Source organism: Macaca mulatta, chromosome 2 (genome assembly GCF_049350105.2).
Source record: "Macaca mulatta isolate MMU2019108-1 chromosome 2, T2T-MMU8v2.0, whole genome shotgun sequence".
Taxonomy (NCBI): Eukaryota; Metazoa; Chordata; class Mammalia; order Primates; family Cercopithecidae; genus Macaca; species Macaca mulatta.
Genome location: NC_133407.1, coordinates 132,550,988 through 132,566,334, shown reverse-complemented (window position 1 = coordinate 132,566,334; position 15,347 = coordinate 132,550,988). Strand labels below are relative to the sequence as shown.

The following is a 15,347-nucleotide window of genomic DNA, read 5'->3' as shown; positions in this document are numbered from 1 at the left end:
TCATATAGTGAGGCATAGTTTTGGAAAAACTATGATGATAGTATACTGTAACAAAATTAAAGTAATAAGGAACCTTTAGCATTTTAACCTTTAGAATAAAAATTCAAGGTCCAAAAAAAGTAAAAAGAAAAAAACCACAGAATATTTTTGTTTGCAAATAGGACGGACACTCTTGAGTCAGCTGAGGACATATTCTGGAAACAGGCTGACTTTGGATATGCCAGAGAGAGGCTGGAGGAGATGCATGTGCTCTGTCAGCCTAAGGAAACGGTGGGTATTTCGCTCCTTACTAAATAAGCTTGTTTATTTAATTTTAATTTTATTTATTTTTGAGACGGAGTCTCTCTCTGTTGCCCAGGCTGGAGTGCAGTGGCACAATCCTGGCTCACTGCAACCTCTGCCTCCTGAGTTCAAGGGATTCTCCTGCTTCAGCCTCCCGAGTACCTGGGATTACAGGCGTGTGCCACCCCTCCCAGCTGATTTTTGTATTTTTAGTAAAGACAGGGTTTTGCCATGTTGCCAGGCTGATCTCGAACTCCTGACCTCAACGGATCCGCCCACCTCAGCCTCCCAAAGTGCTGGGATTACAGGTGTGAGCCACTGTGTCCAACCAAGCTGTTTTATTTTTATTATTTATTGATTATTGATTTTTAATATTTATCATTTAGGTTGTAATGTAAAAATAAGATAGACGGCACTATGAAAGGAATTCCTCACTCTCACTTAGTTATTGGCTTAGAATTTTATGTAACTTTCCTAAATAGGTTGTTCTCTTTCCTTTGGAAACCCTGTCCTCCTTATCCCACGTTTATCAGATAGTCATATTTTAAGACAGTTGAAATATTTTTAGGTTTAGAATCTTTCCCCCAAACATATGCTAAAGAAGAGAAGTTGATAAATTGCATCTTTACAAATTTATTCTCAGATAGTTTGGGACAGATGATATAATACCACCATACCGCTCTATGTTTGCCCAGAGCTTTACAGTTTGCAGAAAGCTTTTATGTATGTTATCTGGTTTGATGCTCATAAGCGTTATAGCAGATACTACTGATGCCACTTTATCAGTGTGCAAAACAGGATCCTCAGAGGAGTTAAGCAACTTCTCCAAGACTGCACAGCTGCCCTTTAGAATTAATTATACATCTAGGATTAAAATGCAGGTTTTTTCCAGTTTACTTTCAACCATACCATATTGTACCTCAGTGGATCAGATAAACACGTTGTCCAGAGGTGGTTTGGGGTAGTAAATACAAGAGCAGGCTCTCAACTACAACTCAGATCCTGAGTCTTGGACAAGGTACTTAGGCTTTCCTTGTTTCAATTTCCTCTGCCTTAAAGCCATGCCCATTACGTAGTATATGGTAAGGAAGAAATGAGGTTCTGCAGATAAAAATGCTCAGTGCAGCAGGGCCTGATTCCCAGCAAAGGGCTCAGCATTATTTTTTAAAGGTTGGTGAAGTTGTAAGCACTTACGATTAAGGTACACTATTCTTTAACTCAATGATCCTGAACCCTGAGTCTCTAACATCTCAGGGGTCTCCAATCTCCAACCACACTGGGGACCTAAAAAATTTTTTAATTTACTCACATTCAAAAACTGATTATATGCTTTATAGAGCTATTGGGGGGTGTCACGTCATAGAGCTTTGAGCATTCTAGCAAGGAGAATGAGGCCTGAGGATGTGAGGCATGCCATTAAACTGCACGGCTGCAGGGTATCTTTAACAGAGTTCTGTTCTGTCTTGCACACTTGGCTCAAGTCTAGCTGTTCACGTGGAAAAGGCAAGAGAAGAATGACAACCCCTATCTTGCACGCCTCTTTCAAGATGGCTTGTAGAATGTTCTTTTGGCTAAGATTTACCTTGATTTGCTTTGTGCTAGCAGAGTATGATCCTTGTCTTAGTTGTTTGGGCTGTTATAACAAAATACCATAGACTGGGTGGCTTCTAAACAATATCATCACATTGGGGGTTAGAATTTCAACATATGAATTTGGCAGAGACACAAACATTCAGTCCATTGCAATCTTTTACCAACTACAGACTCCAAAACGCCATGCAGGTCAAGATTAAGGCTTTGTGTTCATTGGGAGTTATGGGAAAAACAATGAAAATGACATTTAAATCGATAAATAAAACCCAGAGCAGATAAAAGTTTTTGAAGCTCTCAGCACAACCCAGATTGGTTGAAATAGAATCAGACTCTGGTAGCTGACTCTTCAATTCCTTTCTTCAATTATTTAGAAAATATTGCCCTCATGTTGCTGTTGAGATAGAGGCTCCCACAAGCTTTACGGTTTGCAGAAAGTACCTCTTATTAAAACTGGCAAACTTCCCTCCCCACTTTTAATGTCTCTTACGTGTGCATTTTTCCTTGTTTCTTTTGGCTTGCTTTTGAAAGCTGCTTTTTCACATAGCTGTGGGGGTAGTAGTACTGTTTCTGGGTGCTTTTTTTTCTTTTAAAGGGGACTGAACTGAGCCACCTCTACAGCTCTTGGTTTTAAAATTTGAGGTGACAGATTGTTTGGGAGTTCTCCATAGTACCTTAAAAGTGGGAAACTGGCAAAAGTGTGCTTGGCCAGGGTCAGCTGGGAAGGAGAAAATATCCTTCAGCAGATGCAGTCTTTGGAGAGCTTTCCTTGTCACGTCGTGTGGTTCGAACGTGAGGGTATCCATGCTGTCAATATGTCCAGCAAGTCTGGGTGAGTCTTTGCTGTGTTAATACTTACGGTTACTTTTTTCTTTTACACAACCTTCAGAGTGACTCAAGTCTGATGTGTTCCCGTTATCTTCAGTACTGCAGAGCAACCAATCTCTACCTTGATTTAAGAAACATCAAGAGAAATCATGACAGGTACTTAAGTGGTTAATGTTAACATCTAATATAAATTGTGAAATATTTTCAGATCCAGGGATTTTTTTTTTTTTTTTTGAGACAGGGTCTTGCTCTGTTGCCCAGGCTGAAGTGCAGCGGTGTAATCATGGCTCACTGCAGCTGTGACCTCCCAAACCCAAGTGATCCTCCCACTTGAGCCTCTCAAGTAGCTGGGACTACAGAAGTGCACCACAAAGCTTGGCTAGTTTTTTAATTTTTGAAGAGATGTGGTCTCCCAGCATCGCCCAGGCTGGTCTAAAACTCCTGAGCTCAGGTGATCCCCCCACCTCGGCCTCCCAAAGTGCTGGGATTATAGGTGTGAGCCACCAGGTCTGGCTGAAGGGATATTTCTTGAATTTGTTTTTGATGATATGGCAGAGGGGTTGGGGAATGGATGGGGGATGGATGACTCAGATCGCATCGCAAAGTTGGGTTGTAGATACATTAGGTCCTGATATGATTCTGTTATTTTCATATACACTTGAAATTTTCTATTATAAATAGTTGAATTCTTTTAAAAAATTGAGTTTGGAAGTTGGTAACCCTCTTTAGTTACAACCCACGTGCTTGGGTCGTGAAGAAATTTTCTGAACTCTCCTTAATGTTTTGTTTTACACCAGATTTAAGGAGGACTTTTTCCAGCGTGGTGAAATTGGAGGGCACTGTCAACTTGACATCCGTACATTGATGTCTGAAGGTCAGCGCAAAAGCCCTCTGCAGTCATGGTAAGATATTTTTAACATATCTGTTTCAGAAATATTTGCCGTTATTTTTGGCACTTGCAGATATTAATGGGGACTCTCAAATGGAAAATGTTACTTCATTTGTACATAATTTGGCATGAGCTTCTGGGAAGTGACAGAAACCGAGTGAATCCCTCAGCTGCATCTGAATTAAATATGTGTTTATAATAGTAGATATAGTACTTACTGTTTGCTAATGAAAGAAAAAATCAGCTCAAAAATCCATTTTTATTAACTCACAATTGCTGAGTTTTATTCACTTACAAAGTCACATAGGTTACTTACATAATGTTAATTTTTAAGGTCAAACGTCCATGCCAAGGTCAGGAATGGTGGCTCATGCCTATAATTGCAGCACTTTGGGAGGCCAAGGTAGAAGTATTCCTTGAGCCCAGGAGTTCAAGGCCAGCCTGGGCAACATGATGAGACCTCATCTCTAAAAAATAAAAATGTCTTTTGGGGAACACATTTAAAAAACAATACACATATATTAAAATATGTAACAAGCATACAGAAAAAGGTACAGTTTGGATTGTGAAAAAGTGAACCCACCCATGTAACTTTTACCCAGGTCCAAAAATAGAACATCGTGCGCACCTCAGGCTCCCTTCCAGGCTCTACCCCCATCCCCCTCTCCAAAGGTAAATGCTACTCTGACTGTTAACATCATTGGCCAGCTTTTTGAATTTAAAAAATTTTTATTTTAAAATAATTTTAGACTCATAGAAGTTTAAAAATAGTATGTATTAGTCCGTTCTCAAGCTACTATAAGGATATACCCAAGACTGAGTAATTTTTAAAGGAAAGAGGTTTAATGGACTGACAGTTCCACATGGCTGGGGAGGCCTCACAATCATGGTAGAAGGCAAAGGAGGAACAAAGGTATGTCTTAAATGGCAGCAGGCAAGAGAGTGTGTGCAGAGGGAAATGCCCTTTATAAAACCATCAGATCTTGAGAACAGCACAGGAAAAACCCACCCCCATGACTCAGTTATCTCCCACTGGGTCCCTCCCATGATGGGAGCTACAGTTCAAGATGAGATTTGGGTGGAGACACAGCCAAACCATATCATAGTACAAGGAGAACTTGTACATTGTCTAATTCCCTGAGCTTCCTCTAATGATAATATCTCATATAACCGTGGCACAATGATCACAACAATGAAATTGACATTGGTACAGTAGTATTAACTTGTGCAGGTTTCACCAGCAATTACCTGCACTCATTAAAATTTTATCATGTGTGTAGGTGCGGGTGTGTAGGTAGGGAGCGGTAGAGGAAGGGGGAGGGGGAGGTGGGGGTGGGGACCACCATAATCAGGATGCAGTATCGTTCCATCATCCCAAAGAAACTCTCTTGCTACTCCTGTATAGTCACATAGGTTACTTACATAATGTTAATTTTCAAGGTCAAACGTCCATGCCAAGGCCAGGAATGGCAGCTCATGCCTATAATTGCAGCACTTTGGGAGGCCAAGGCAGGAGTATTACTTGAGGCCAGGAGTTCAAGACCAGCCTGGGCAACAGGATGAGAACTCATCTCTAAAAAATAAAAAATAAAACATAATTAGCTGGGTGAGGTGGCACGCCACTATAATCCTAGCTACTTGGGAGGCTGAGCTGGGAGGTTTGCTTGAGCTCAGGAGGTTGAGGCTGCAGTGAGCTATGATTGTATCACTGCACTCCAGCCTGGGTGATGGACCAAGACCCTGTCTCAAAAAAAAAAAAATTCATGTTGAGCAAACCCTTTTTTTTTCCTCAAAGAGGCCTCACTGCCTGGCTGCAGATCATTCAGAATAATAATCTACCACACATTTATCTGGCATTTTGCAGTCTGCAATGCAGTCTCTCAAGTCACTTAGCAGACTTTTACAAGAGGTAGTTTCTATAATCAAGTGGGCTTTTTGATTCCTGATACTTTTTGATATTTGATTCCACATGGTAGTTGCACAGGGCTTAATTGTATTAGTTACTTACTGCTGTGTGACAGGTTATTCCAAAGTGTACCCTAGGGTATATTTGTATTTATTACCTATTGTGTATAACAAATCACTCTAAAATTTAGCAGCTTAAAATACAGACATTTATTATCTCACAATACTTCTGAAGGTCAGGGTTTGGGAGCAGCTTGGCTGAGTTGGCAAGGGCTGTAGCCATCTCTAGACTCAACCTGGGCCTGGGGAATCTGCTGCTAAACTCACTCAGGTTGTTGTTGTAAGCCTTGTCTCCTCTTGGCCAGGGACTTCAGTGTTGATCATATGGGCCTCTCCCTACTGCTGCTCACAGCATGGCTCCTGGCTTTCCCAGGAGCACATGGTCTGAGGGAGTACATGCTCTGAGATGGAAGCCACAGTACTTGTATAACTTAATCCCAGAAGTGTCCTACCATCAGTTCTGCTGTATTCTGCCTGTTAGGAGTGAGTCACTAAGTCCAGCCCACTCTTAAAGGGAGGGAATTAACTTCTTCCTCTTGAAGAGAGAGGTTTTAAAGAGTTTGTAGACCTATGTTTGAAACCACCACACTATGTTGGCATTGTGTTTTAAAAGGATCTATTTGGTATTTGTTTTACATGAGGTATGATCTGAAGGAAGAGGTACAGATGATTCATGCTTGGGATTGTCTTCTTTTGTTTGGAAGAAAATTGTGCTGTGTGGCTTCCAAAGATGTTTTCCAAGAGATAAACTTCCTTTCTTCTGGGACGCTTAGCTGTCTCCGCTGTCTTTCTGAGGCACTGGGTGATTCTTGGAATGCTGTCTCTCAGAATCCAAGAAGTCTGTCAAGAGTTCCTCTGGCTCATTGTTCTTTTTGAGCCTCGTTGGGAAATCTTTTGAGTCTTCTCCTTTTACTGGTAGGTTATTTAGACAACCCAATATATAAATATCTTCTTTGTGTGGTAAGTTCCCAGTCTAACTATCTTGCACATAAGATTGAATTTTAAAATAATTTTTGTTCCTTGTCATTTTTTTTTTTTTTTTTTTTTTGAGATGGAGTCTTGCTCTCTTGCCCAGGCTGGAGTGCAGTGGCGCAGTCTCGGCTCACTACAAGCTCCGCTTCCCGTGTTCAAGCGATTCTCCTGCTTCAGCCTCCTGAGTAGCTGGGACTACAGGCTCTCACCACTATGCCCAGCTAATTTTTGTATTTTTAGTAGAGATGGGGTTTCACCATGTTGGCCAGGATGGTCTTGATTTCCTGACCTCGTGATTGGACTGCCTCTGCCTTCCAAAGTGCTGGGATTACAGGCGTGAGCCATCGCACCTGGCGTGTTCTTTGTCTTAACATTAAAATTGATATCAACCTATATAAATGTAAGTTTTAGAAGTTACAAGTGTCCATAGGAGTGTCTCTAGCAACTAGAGGTAAAATCTGCCTAATGAACAGATCCTAAGTTACAATGTTGTAATAGGAAGTTTGGGAGAATCAGTTTAAAGTCATATCCTAATTCATAATTTCAGGTTTGCTGAGCTACAAAGCTATACTCAGCTCAACTTCACACCTATAGAAGATGCTAAATGTGACATTGTCATTGAAAAACCAACATATTTCATGAAATTAGATGCAGGTGAGAAGTTAATTTGTCTGTTATTTGTGTATTTGTTAATGAGACGTTATTCCTTTTTTTGGATGCAGTAATTCTCTATGAATTTTTTGGAGGCAGTATGACAAACAGTAGATTTGTTTTTTTGCTTTCTTCTCTGATGTAGTAGTTGAACTAGTTTGAACTTCCCATTATTTTACACGTTTGGCATTTTAGAAGAAACCTTCACATTTGTATCAAAGGACTTAACCAAAATCAAAGAATGAGAGATGAAGGCATATTTATGCTTTTGTAACTAAATTTACCCCATCTCGTTTCTCTAATCACTTGATTTAGATGGTCTTTCATTAAAAGATGTTTAAAATCAAAAGCCGGACTGGGCGCGGTGGCTCACGCCTGTAATCCCAGCACTTTGGGAGGCACAGGCAGGCAGATCATGAGGTCAGGATATCAAGACCATCCTGGCCAACATGGTGAAACCCCATCTCTACTAAAAAAATACAAAAAATTAGCTGGGTGTGGTGGTGGGCGCCTGTAGTCCCAGCCACTCAGGAGGTTGAAGCAGGGGAAACACTTGAACCCAGGAGGTGGAGGTTGCAGTAAGCCAAGATCGCGCCACTGCACTCCAGCCTGGCAACAGAGCAAGACTCCGTCTTAAAAATAAAAAATAAATTTAAAAAAATATTAAAATCCATGTGTATAGTGTGGGTGGGAAAGAAGTGTCCATGACCTGTGCTAGCAAACCTTCTATGTAATTTCCATGACTAAAGTGAACTTAAAATTCTTCTGGAAGTTACCAGTGTAATTTATTCTTGAAATAAGATTAAAATTATTTTATCATTTATACTTATAGCCTCTTTCTCAGCTTGCAAGTAGAGCTTTAACTTTGTGAACTAGTTACACTGGAGAGGAGAAACACAGATTGTACTATATTGTCTCTCTCATTATGAGAGACAAGGAATACTGTGCTAGATCATATCAAAATTCATGAGAGGTTGGGTTTACAGTGAAATATAGAGAGCCTCTGTCACACATATTTCAGAATTACTATAATTTATTGATCATAGTTTTAATGTGCTCTGCCTTCTGAAGTCATAATTCTTGTATTACAGAGTATTAAATTCAGAAATCAGACAAGTTTAGATTTTTGAACTAAGAGCAAGTAAAAATGCTATGTTCCAGGTTTTGACTCGTTTTTAAAATATGAAGATTAAAAAGGGGCAAAGAAAACACTGAACTGCCTGTAAAAGTGGCAAATATGTGTGAGCTATTAAATTTATGCAGATACTTATACAATAAAGTATATAAAGTGAGAATAATAGGCTAGAGTAGACATGTCCCATTTCTTTCCTATATTCATAACTCTACTTTTTTTCTTCTAAATTATGCTGTCTTCCAATTTTACTTTTCTTTCTTTAGAGACAGAGTCTTGCTCTGTTGCCCAGGCTGGAGTACAGTGGCATGATCACAGCTCACTGCAGCCTCAACCTCCTGGGCTCAAGTGATCCTCCCACCTTGGCCTCCCAAGTAGCTGGGACCACAGGCATGCACCACCATGCCTGGCTAATTTTTAAAATATTTTTTTAGAGACGGGATCTCACTAGGTTGCTCAGGCTGGTCTTGAACTCCTGGGCTTAAGTGATCCTCCTGCCTTGGCCTCCCAAAGTTCTGGGATTACAGGTGTGAGTAACTGTGCCTGGTTCAGTTTTCCTTTTCATGTTAACTTGTACCTTAGGAAAATGAGAATTCTACAGATCAAGACTCTTTAGGGGGCACATTCCTCAAGGATGGAGCTTATGTTTTCTTCTCTGTTTATAAATTCTTGCAGCCCCAAGCACTGATTGGTGCCTGCTGCATTCCTCAGTAACTGTTAGGAACTCACTAAACGTTATGTGAAAGAGCTTGTGTGTGCTCTATGGCTAACTTGGGAAAAGAGGATGGATTCTGATAGAACTTTATTTTTCTTGTTAATTTGAAAATACATTCTTTGCCAGGTTTTTTTCTGGATGAAAAAAATTAGCCCTTCCAAACAATCATCTAAGATAACCAGGCTGAAAAAAACAGAGTATTTTTATACTGTTATTTCTGGCACACAATGTTATTATTCACTGTGGGAATGAAGTCAGAATATTTTATGATTTCTGCTTTTGAGACTCCCTGTTTTTTTTTTACTTAACATTTTCCCACCTTTAAAATGCATGCTCTTAAGTGTCAGTTCTTGGAATTTCATCCCATTTAGATTTGTACATTTCCAGGATGAATATTGGGTCCTGCATACCTAAGTGGAGAGGATGCACGTTCTGTTTCTTTTTAATGAGTGGAATGTGAACTTACAAATAGTGGCACCCACAGCCCTCTCCACTCTATCTGACCTAGTGGGATCCAGCTAGTCTTCATTCAGGTCTTCCTATGTGCCTGGCACTGGGATGGGTACTTTAAGATGTATTATCTTTGGGTTTCTCATAATAAAGCTGGCACTTAGGTAACTATTTCCCATTTCTATAGAGAAGCTAAAGCTTAGGGACTTGATGAACTCATCTAAGAATGTTGCACATGCATGGCTGTGCTGGAATTCAGCTTCTTACTCCAGAATTCCTTCTCTTTCAATCAGAACACAAGACATTCACCTCTTTTATATGATAGTTGGTTAATGTTTTTCCTGGAATGATATATATAATAATTAAATAGGGAAAAAAGAGACAGGAATGAAAATTACCAAAATATTAGTTGCCATCATTGCCAATACTTCCATGATGAACAGATGTTGCTTAATTGCTTTTTTTTTTCTTTTTCTTTCTTTCTTTTTTTTTTTTTGAGATCCGGTCTCACTCTGTTGCTCAGGATGGAGTACAGTGGTGTGATCTTGGTTCACTGCAACCTCCGCCTCCCAGGTTCAAGCAAATTCTCTTGCCTCAGCCTCCTGAGTGGCTGGGATTACAGGCAGGCACCACCACGCCTGCCTAATTTTTGTATTTTTAGTAGAGACAAGATTTCACCATGTTGGCCAGGCTGTTCTTGAACTCCTGACCTCAAGTGATTGGCCTGCCTCAGCCTCCCAAAGTGCTATGATTACAAGTGTGAGCCACTGCGCCTGGCCCCTTAATTGACTTTAAAAAATAAACGATCAAGCTAGGCACGGTGGCACATGCCACCATAGCAAGACCCTACCCCTGATTAAAAAAAAAAAAAATAAAGTCAGAAGAAAGAATGAGTTGTCTTCCTGGCCCTGTAGTTCAACTCGGTTTTGAGTTAAATAGACCTACCTTGTTTTTTTCTGGAAACTTAATGATCACTTGTTACTTGGGATATATGGGGAAATGCATTCCTGATTTTAAATAACCAATTTTAGAGTGGCTTTTGAAACCGATTCAGGCTGTAAATTGAGGACTACCTATGTATCTAGATCATTTCATGTTTGGAAAAACAAAACAGTTATTTTTCCCCCATTTATTTCAACTAAAATTCTCTTAAACCATAAATAGATGGGATAGAATAAAACTTGCTTGATCATGTACTCTTTGGTGTTAATTAATGTAGTTTCATTTTCCAACACTAGGTGTTAACATGTATCATCACTTCTGTGATTTCATCAATCTTTATCTTACTCAGCACGTTAATAACTCATTCAGTACTGACGTGTACATCGTGATGTGGGACACTGTAAGTATGAATGTGCTCTCTGCTTCAGTACTGTCTTTCCCTTGTATTAGTGTGTGACTCTGATGTTGTGAAACAGAATTTTCAGACACATACTTTTCAATATACACTCCCGCGCATATGCGGATGGGTGCAAATGTATCTGTACATATATGTGTTGACATGTGCATATACATATAGGCAGATAGGTACGTATGTGTGTACCTTCATTCTTTGAATTTTAGAATGAGGCAGTGGGGAAGGTTTCTTTCCCTTTCTGGATGGGTGGAGCTCCCAAGGCCAGAGATTTAGTGACTTTGGCTCAGTGTTCCTCTGGGACACACATATGAAAGACTGCCATTCAGCTGGGTGTGATGGCTCACACCTGTAATCACAGCACTTTGGGAGGCCGAGGCGGGTGGATCACTTGGGGCCAGGAGTTCGAGACTAGCCTGGCCAACATGGTGAAATCTTGTTTCTACTAAAAATAGAAAAATTAGCCAGATGTGGTGGCACACACATGTAGTCCCAGCTACTCAAGAGGCTGTGGTCGGAGAATCACTTGAACCTGGGAGGTGGAGGTTGCATTGAGCCAAGATCATGCCACTGCACTGCAACCTGAGTGACAGAGCAAGACTCTGTCTCAAAAAAAAAAAGGCTGTCGTTCACTCAACCTGTATAACCTTTGTTGGAAGTGCTTGCCTCTGTTTACTGTTTGACCTTTTGCATTTACTGTCTGCCTTTGCTTAATAGCAGCTTCCCCGTTACTATGTCCTTTGTGCTGAATTATGCTGTGAGTTTCAGCTCACTGTATAGGGCAGTTCTTAGGCATGCCCATAAATACATGCATTGAGTGACAACTGCTATTTATTTGTTTTTAGTGCAATCTTTTTTCCTTCTCTCTCTTTGCCTGCCTTTTCCCTGCTTCTTCCCATATCTGGCCCCTCCACCTGCTAAGGAAACCCCAAGATGTGCCCCAGAATCTTCAGCTCTGAAATGAGATAGTGAGATAATGACACTTACCTAGGTGTCACTTTGAGAATGAACCATATAGTGAATGAACAGTCGCAATGCCTGGTACACAGTACTTGTGCTCTGAATGTTAACTGTGACAATTACAATAAGGAGAATAAATGGTTTGTAGTGTACATGAGAGAGGTTGCCTATACTGGGAAGTTGGAACACCTACCAAGGGGTCATATAAGGTTCCACTCAACATTCTGACTCACGACATTCATATGCTCGGCTCTTGATGTGAGTCTATTCAGGATGACATTGCAGGGGAACCACAGCTTGCTGGCAGGGCATCCTCAGGTGTTTCTTCCAGAGGGAGTGCTAGCAGTTCACACAGCACAGCTCAGGTGCAAGGAGACAAGATTCGCCTGGGGCAGGCACAGGCGATGCCTTGGCTTAAGAGCCTCATATCCTGTAGAGCCCAACATCTCCTGACACAACTGCGTTGGCAAAGTCCCCAGGATCCCTGAAAGAGACATGCCTGGTTTCAGGAGTCAGTGTACTCAGGAAAGCTGGAACATGGCTTTCCCAGTCCAGATGCAATTTACCCATCAAGCATCTATCTGTTTAGATCAGAAGCAATGCTGCCTAGGCGCATGGTTGACACAAGCCATTGCCATTTCCAGAGAGCTGAGTTAGCTAGTTAACAGGAGGTCAAATTCTCATGCAGAAGGAGAGATAGTTTTGCTGACCCTTTTTTCACTGATAAGAGGCTTGTAGTAGAGCTGTGTAAAAAGGTTTTCAGGAAAACTGCTCCCTAGATTTTGAGCTAGATTTTGAAGTCTGATGAGACTATAATTCTTGGTATGTTAATACTTTCTTTTATTTTCCATCTATATACATTTACGTTTCCCTTTTGTATTTCAGTTTTGCTGCCACCACAGTTTCATTTCTTGGAAATGTTTTGTGAGCAAAGGGAACAACAGTCCCTTTCTTTTCTTCTTTTTGTATCAGTGAAGTCAGGCCACACTCAGCAGCCATTACAAGCCCTAAATTATTAGTTCATGGTTGTTTTGCCCTTTTTAAACAAAATTATTTTTAAATTTTGTAATTAACATAAATTATGTTACTTCATTTCCTGCTCATGACCCCCCATGGACTTGAGTTTTCATTAGCTTATTTTACAGACAAGAGGCCGAGGCCTGAGCAGCAGGTGAGTGTTGTAAGATAATGCAGTCAGTGAGGGCAGAACCAAGGTTTCCATCCAGGCAGCCTGACCCCAGACCTGTGCTTGGACACCACAGTGCTGTGTCGTCTTCTTAAAGTCCTCTGAAGAGGACTGTACCTAAGTTGCCAAACTAAGTTGACAGAAATTTATCAGATGCCTTCCAGAAGCTTCCTTGTACCTGTTGCATGCTTTTCCACGTCTTCCTCAAATGGACTGTTATAGTGAGCCAGCTTCTACAACCCTCCCCTTCTCTGTGGCTACTGGAGTAGGATGCACGGCCACCATGAAGACTCCAGGTTATTCAGTCTGCTGAGCATGAGACATGAGGGCAGTCTGACCTCCGCTCTGGCACAGATAGGCAGGATGGGGGTAGCCCAGTAGGGTGGCTGCTCGGTGTTACCCCCCCTCCTTTACCACTCCCTGTGCATCCATTTTAAACCTGCATTCTTGGTCAAAGAAGTCTTTGCCATTTACTAAGCCAGGTTCTCAGGACAGGCAGCTCTGCCAGATTGCTCCAGAAATCAGGCCCAGAGAAGATGGTAGGTTGGATGGGGATGGCACTAAGTAAGGGTTTGTGTGGCTGCTGTTTCCCTTTTGTTGGTAAGGCCTTAAATTAAGCAGCACTGTGACCTGCAGTCTGACTATGACATGAATCCTTCACAGTGGATAGTGTTGCCAGAGTCCTGATGGTTTTGGACGAGCAGTTTGCCCAGGGAAGAGCAGGGAGGTAGCTGTTACTGCAGTTCACATCTTGGTGATATTTTCCAAACTGTCCCCACAAGGAAGCCTATGGGGCCTTCCCTCTCCTCCTTGAAAAGCTCTGCAGTTTACTTCCTTCAGCATGTGGCATCCTCAGTGGGATGGGCAAGGCCACCAACCTGCAAACATGCATAAAGGGACCCATCTTCAGTTGCCTCTCTGGGCACAGCAGGGTTGCTCTTATCAAGCAGAATGAATAAAAGGAGAAATTACTGTAGGCTTTCCACATTTGCTTGTGCTGAGAAGTAGTATAGCTTTATGATTACTTTTTTTTTGTTTTTGAGACAGAGTCTTGCCTTGTCACCCAGGTTGAAGTGCAGTGTTGCAATCTTGGCTCACTGCAACCTTCGCCTCCCAGGTTCAAGTGATTCTCCTGCCTCAGCCTCCCTAGTAGCTGGGATTACAGTGTGTGCCACCACGCCTGGCTGATTTTTATATTTTCAGTAGAGATAGGGTTTCACTATGTTGACCAGGCTGGTTTTGAACTCCTGACCGTAGGTGATCTGCCTGCCTCGGCCTCCCAAAGGGCTGGGATTACAGATGTGAGCCACCATGTCCAGCCGTGATTACTTTTTTAATTATGAAAGTAATACCTGTTTATAATGAATTCAAACAACACAGAAGTATGCAAAGTTTTTTAAGAAGTCTCCTTCTTCCTCTCCAATTCCCTGTTCCCCCAAGGGTAACTGCAGTTGTATGTGAGTCCCTTGCAGGACTCTCTTTATTTTAATAAGTGCAAATATGTCACCAGGCTAAAGTCCAGGAATATGATCCTAGCTCACTGCAGCCTTGCTCTCCTGGGCTCAGGTGATCTTCCTGCCTCAGACTCCCAAGTAGCTAGGACTATACGTGCATGCCACCATCCCTGGCTGTTCTTTTCCATAAATATGTTATATATGTGTTATGACAATATATATATTGTCATAACATATATACATGGGTGTGTGTATATATAATATATATTACTGTCTTCTGATTTGACATCTGGCTAATTTTTAAATTTATTTTCTGTAGAGATAAGATCTTGTTATGGTACCCAGATTGGTCCTTGATATAGTTTGGCTGTGTCCCCACCAAATCTCAGCTTGAATTGTATCTCCCAGAATTCCCACATGTTGTGGGAGGGACCCAGGGGAGGTAATTGAATCATGAGGGCTGGTCTTTCTGGTGCTATTCCTGTGATAGTGAATAAGTCTCATGAGATCTGATGGGTTTATCAGGGTTTTCCGCTTTTGCTTCTTCCTCATTTTCCCTTGCCGCCAACATGTAAGAAGTGCCTTTTACCTCCCACCATGATTCTGAGGCCTCCCCAGCCATGTGGAACTGTAAGTCCAATTAAACCTCTTTTTCTTCCCAGTCTTGGGTATATCTTTATCAGCAGACTGAAAACGGACAAATGCAGTAAACTGGTACCAGTAGAGTGGGGTGTTGCTGAAAAGATACCCGAAAATGTGGAAGTGACTTTGGAACTGGGTAACAGGCAGCAATTGGAACAGTTTGAAGGGCCCAGAAGAAGATGGGAAAATGTGGGAAAGTTTGCAACATCCTGGAGACTTGTTGAATAGCTTTGTCCAAAATGCTGATAGTGAAATGGACAATAAAATCCAGGCTGAG

General features: G+C 41.4%; 1 protein-coding gene across 8 annotated transcripts in view; it reads left to right on the top strand.

Moving 5' to 3' along the window:
* Positions 1-15,347, top strand: part of EOGT (EGF domain specific O-linked N-acetylglucosamine transferase) — a 40,991-nt gene that overhangs the window by 5,975 nt on the left and 19,669 nt on the right. For all 8 annotated transcript variants that reach the window (XM_015130435.3, XM_077993318.1, XM_077993324.1 and 5 more), the window contains 5 exons: positions 162-270; positions 2,762-2,856; positions 3,498-3,602; positions 7,074-7,180; positions 10,713-10,816. In XM_015130435.3, coding sequence (XP_014985921.1) covers positions 162-270; positions 2,762-2,856; positions 3,498-3,602; positions 7,074-7,180; positions 10,713-10,816 — 520 coding nt within the window. The remainder of the gene's footprint in view (positions 1-161; positions 271-2,761; positions 2,857-3,497; positions 3,603-7,073; positions 7,181-10,712; positions 10,817-15,347) is intronic.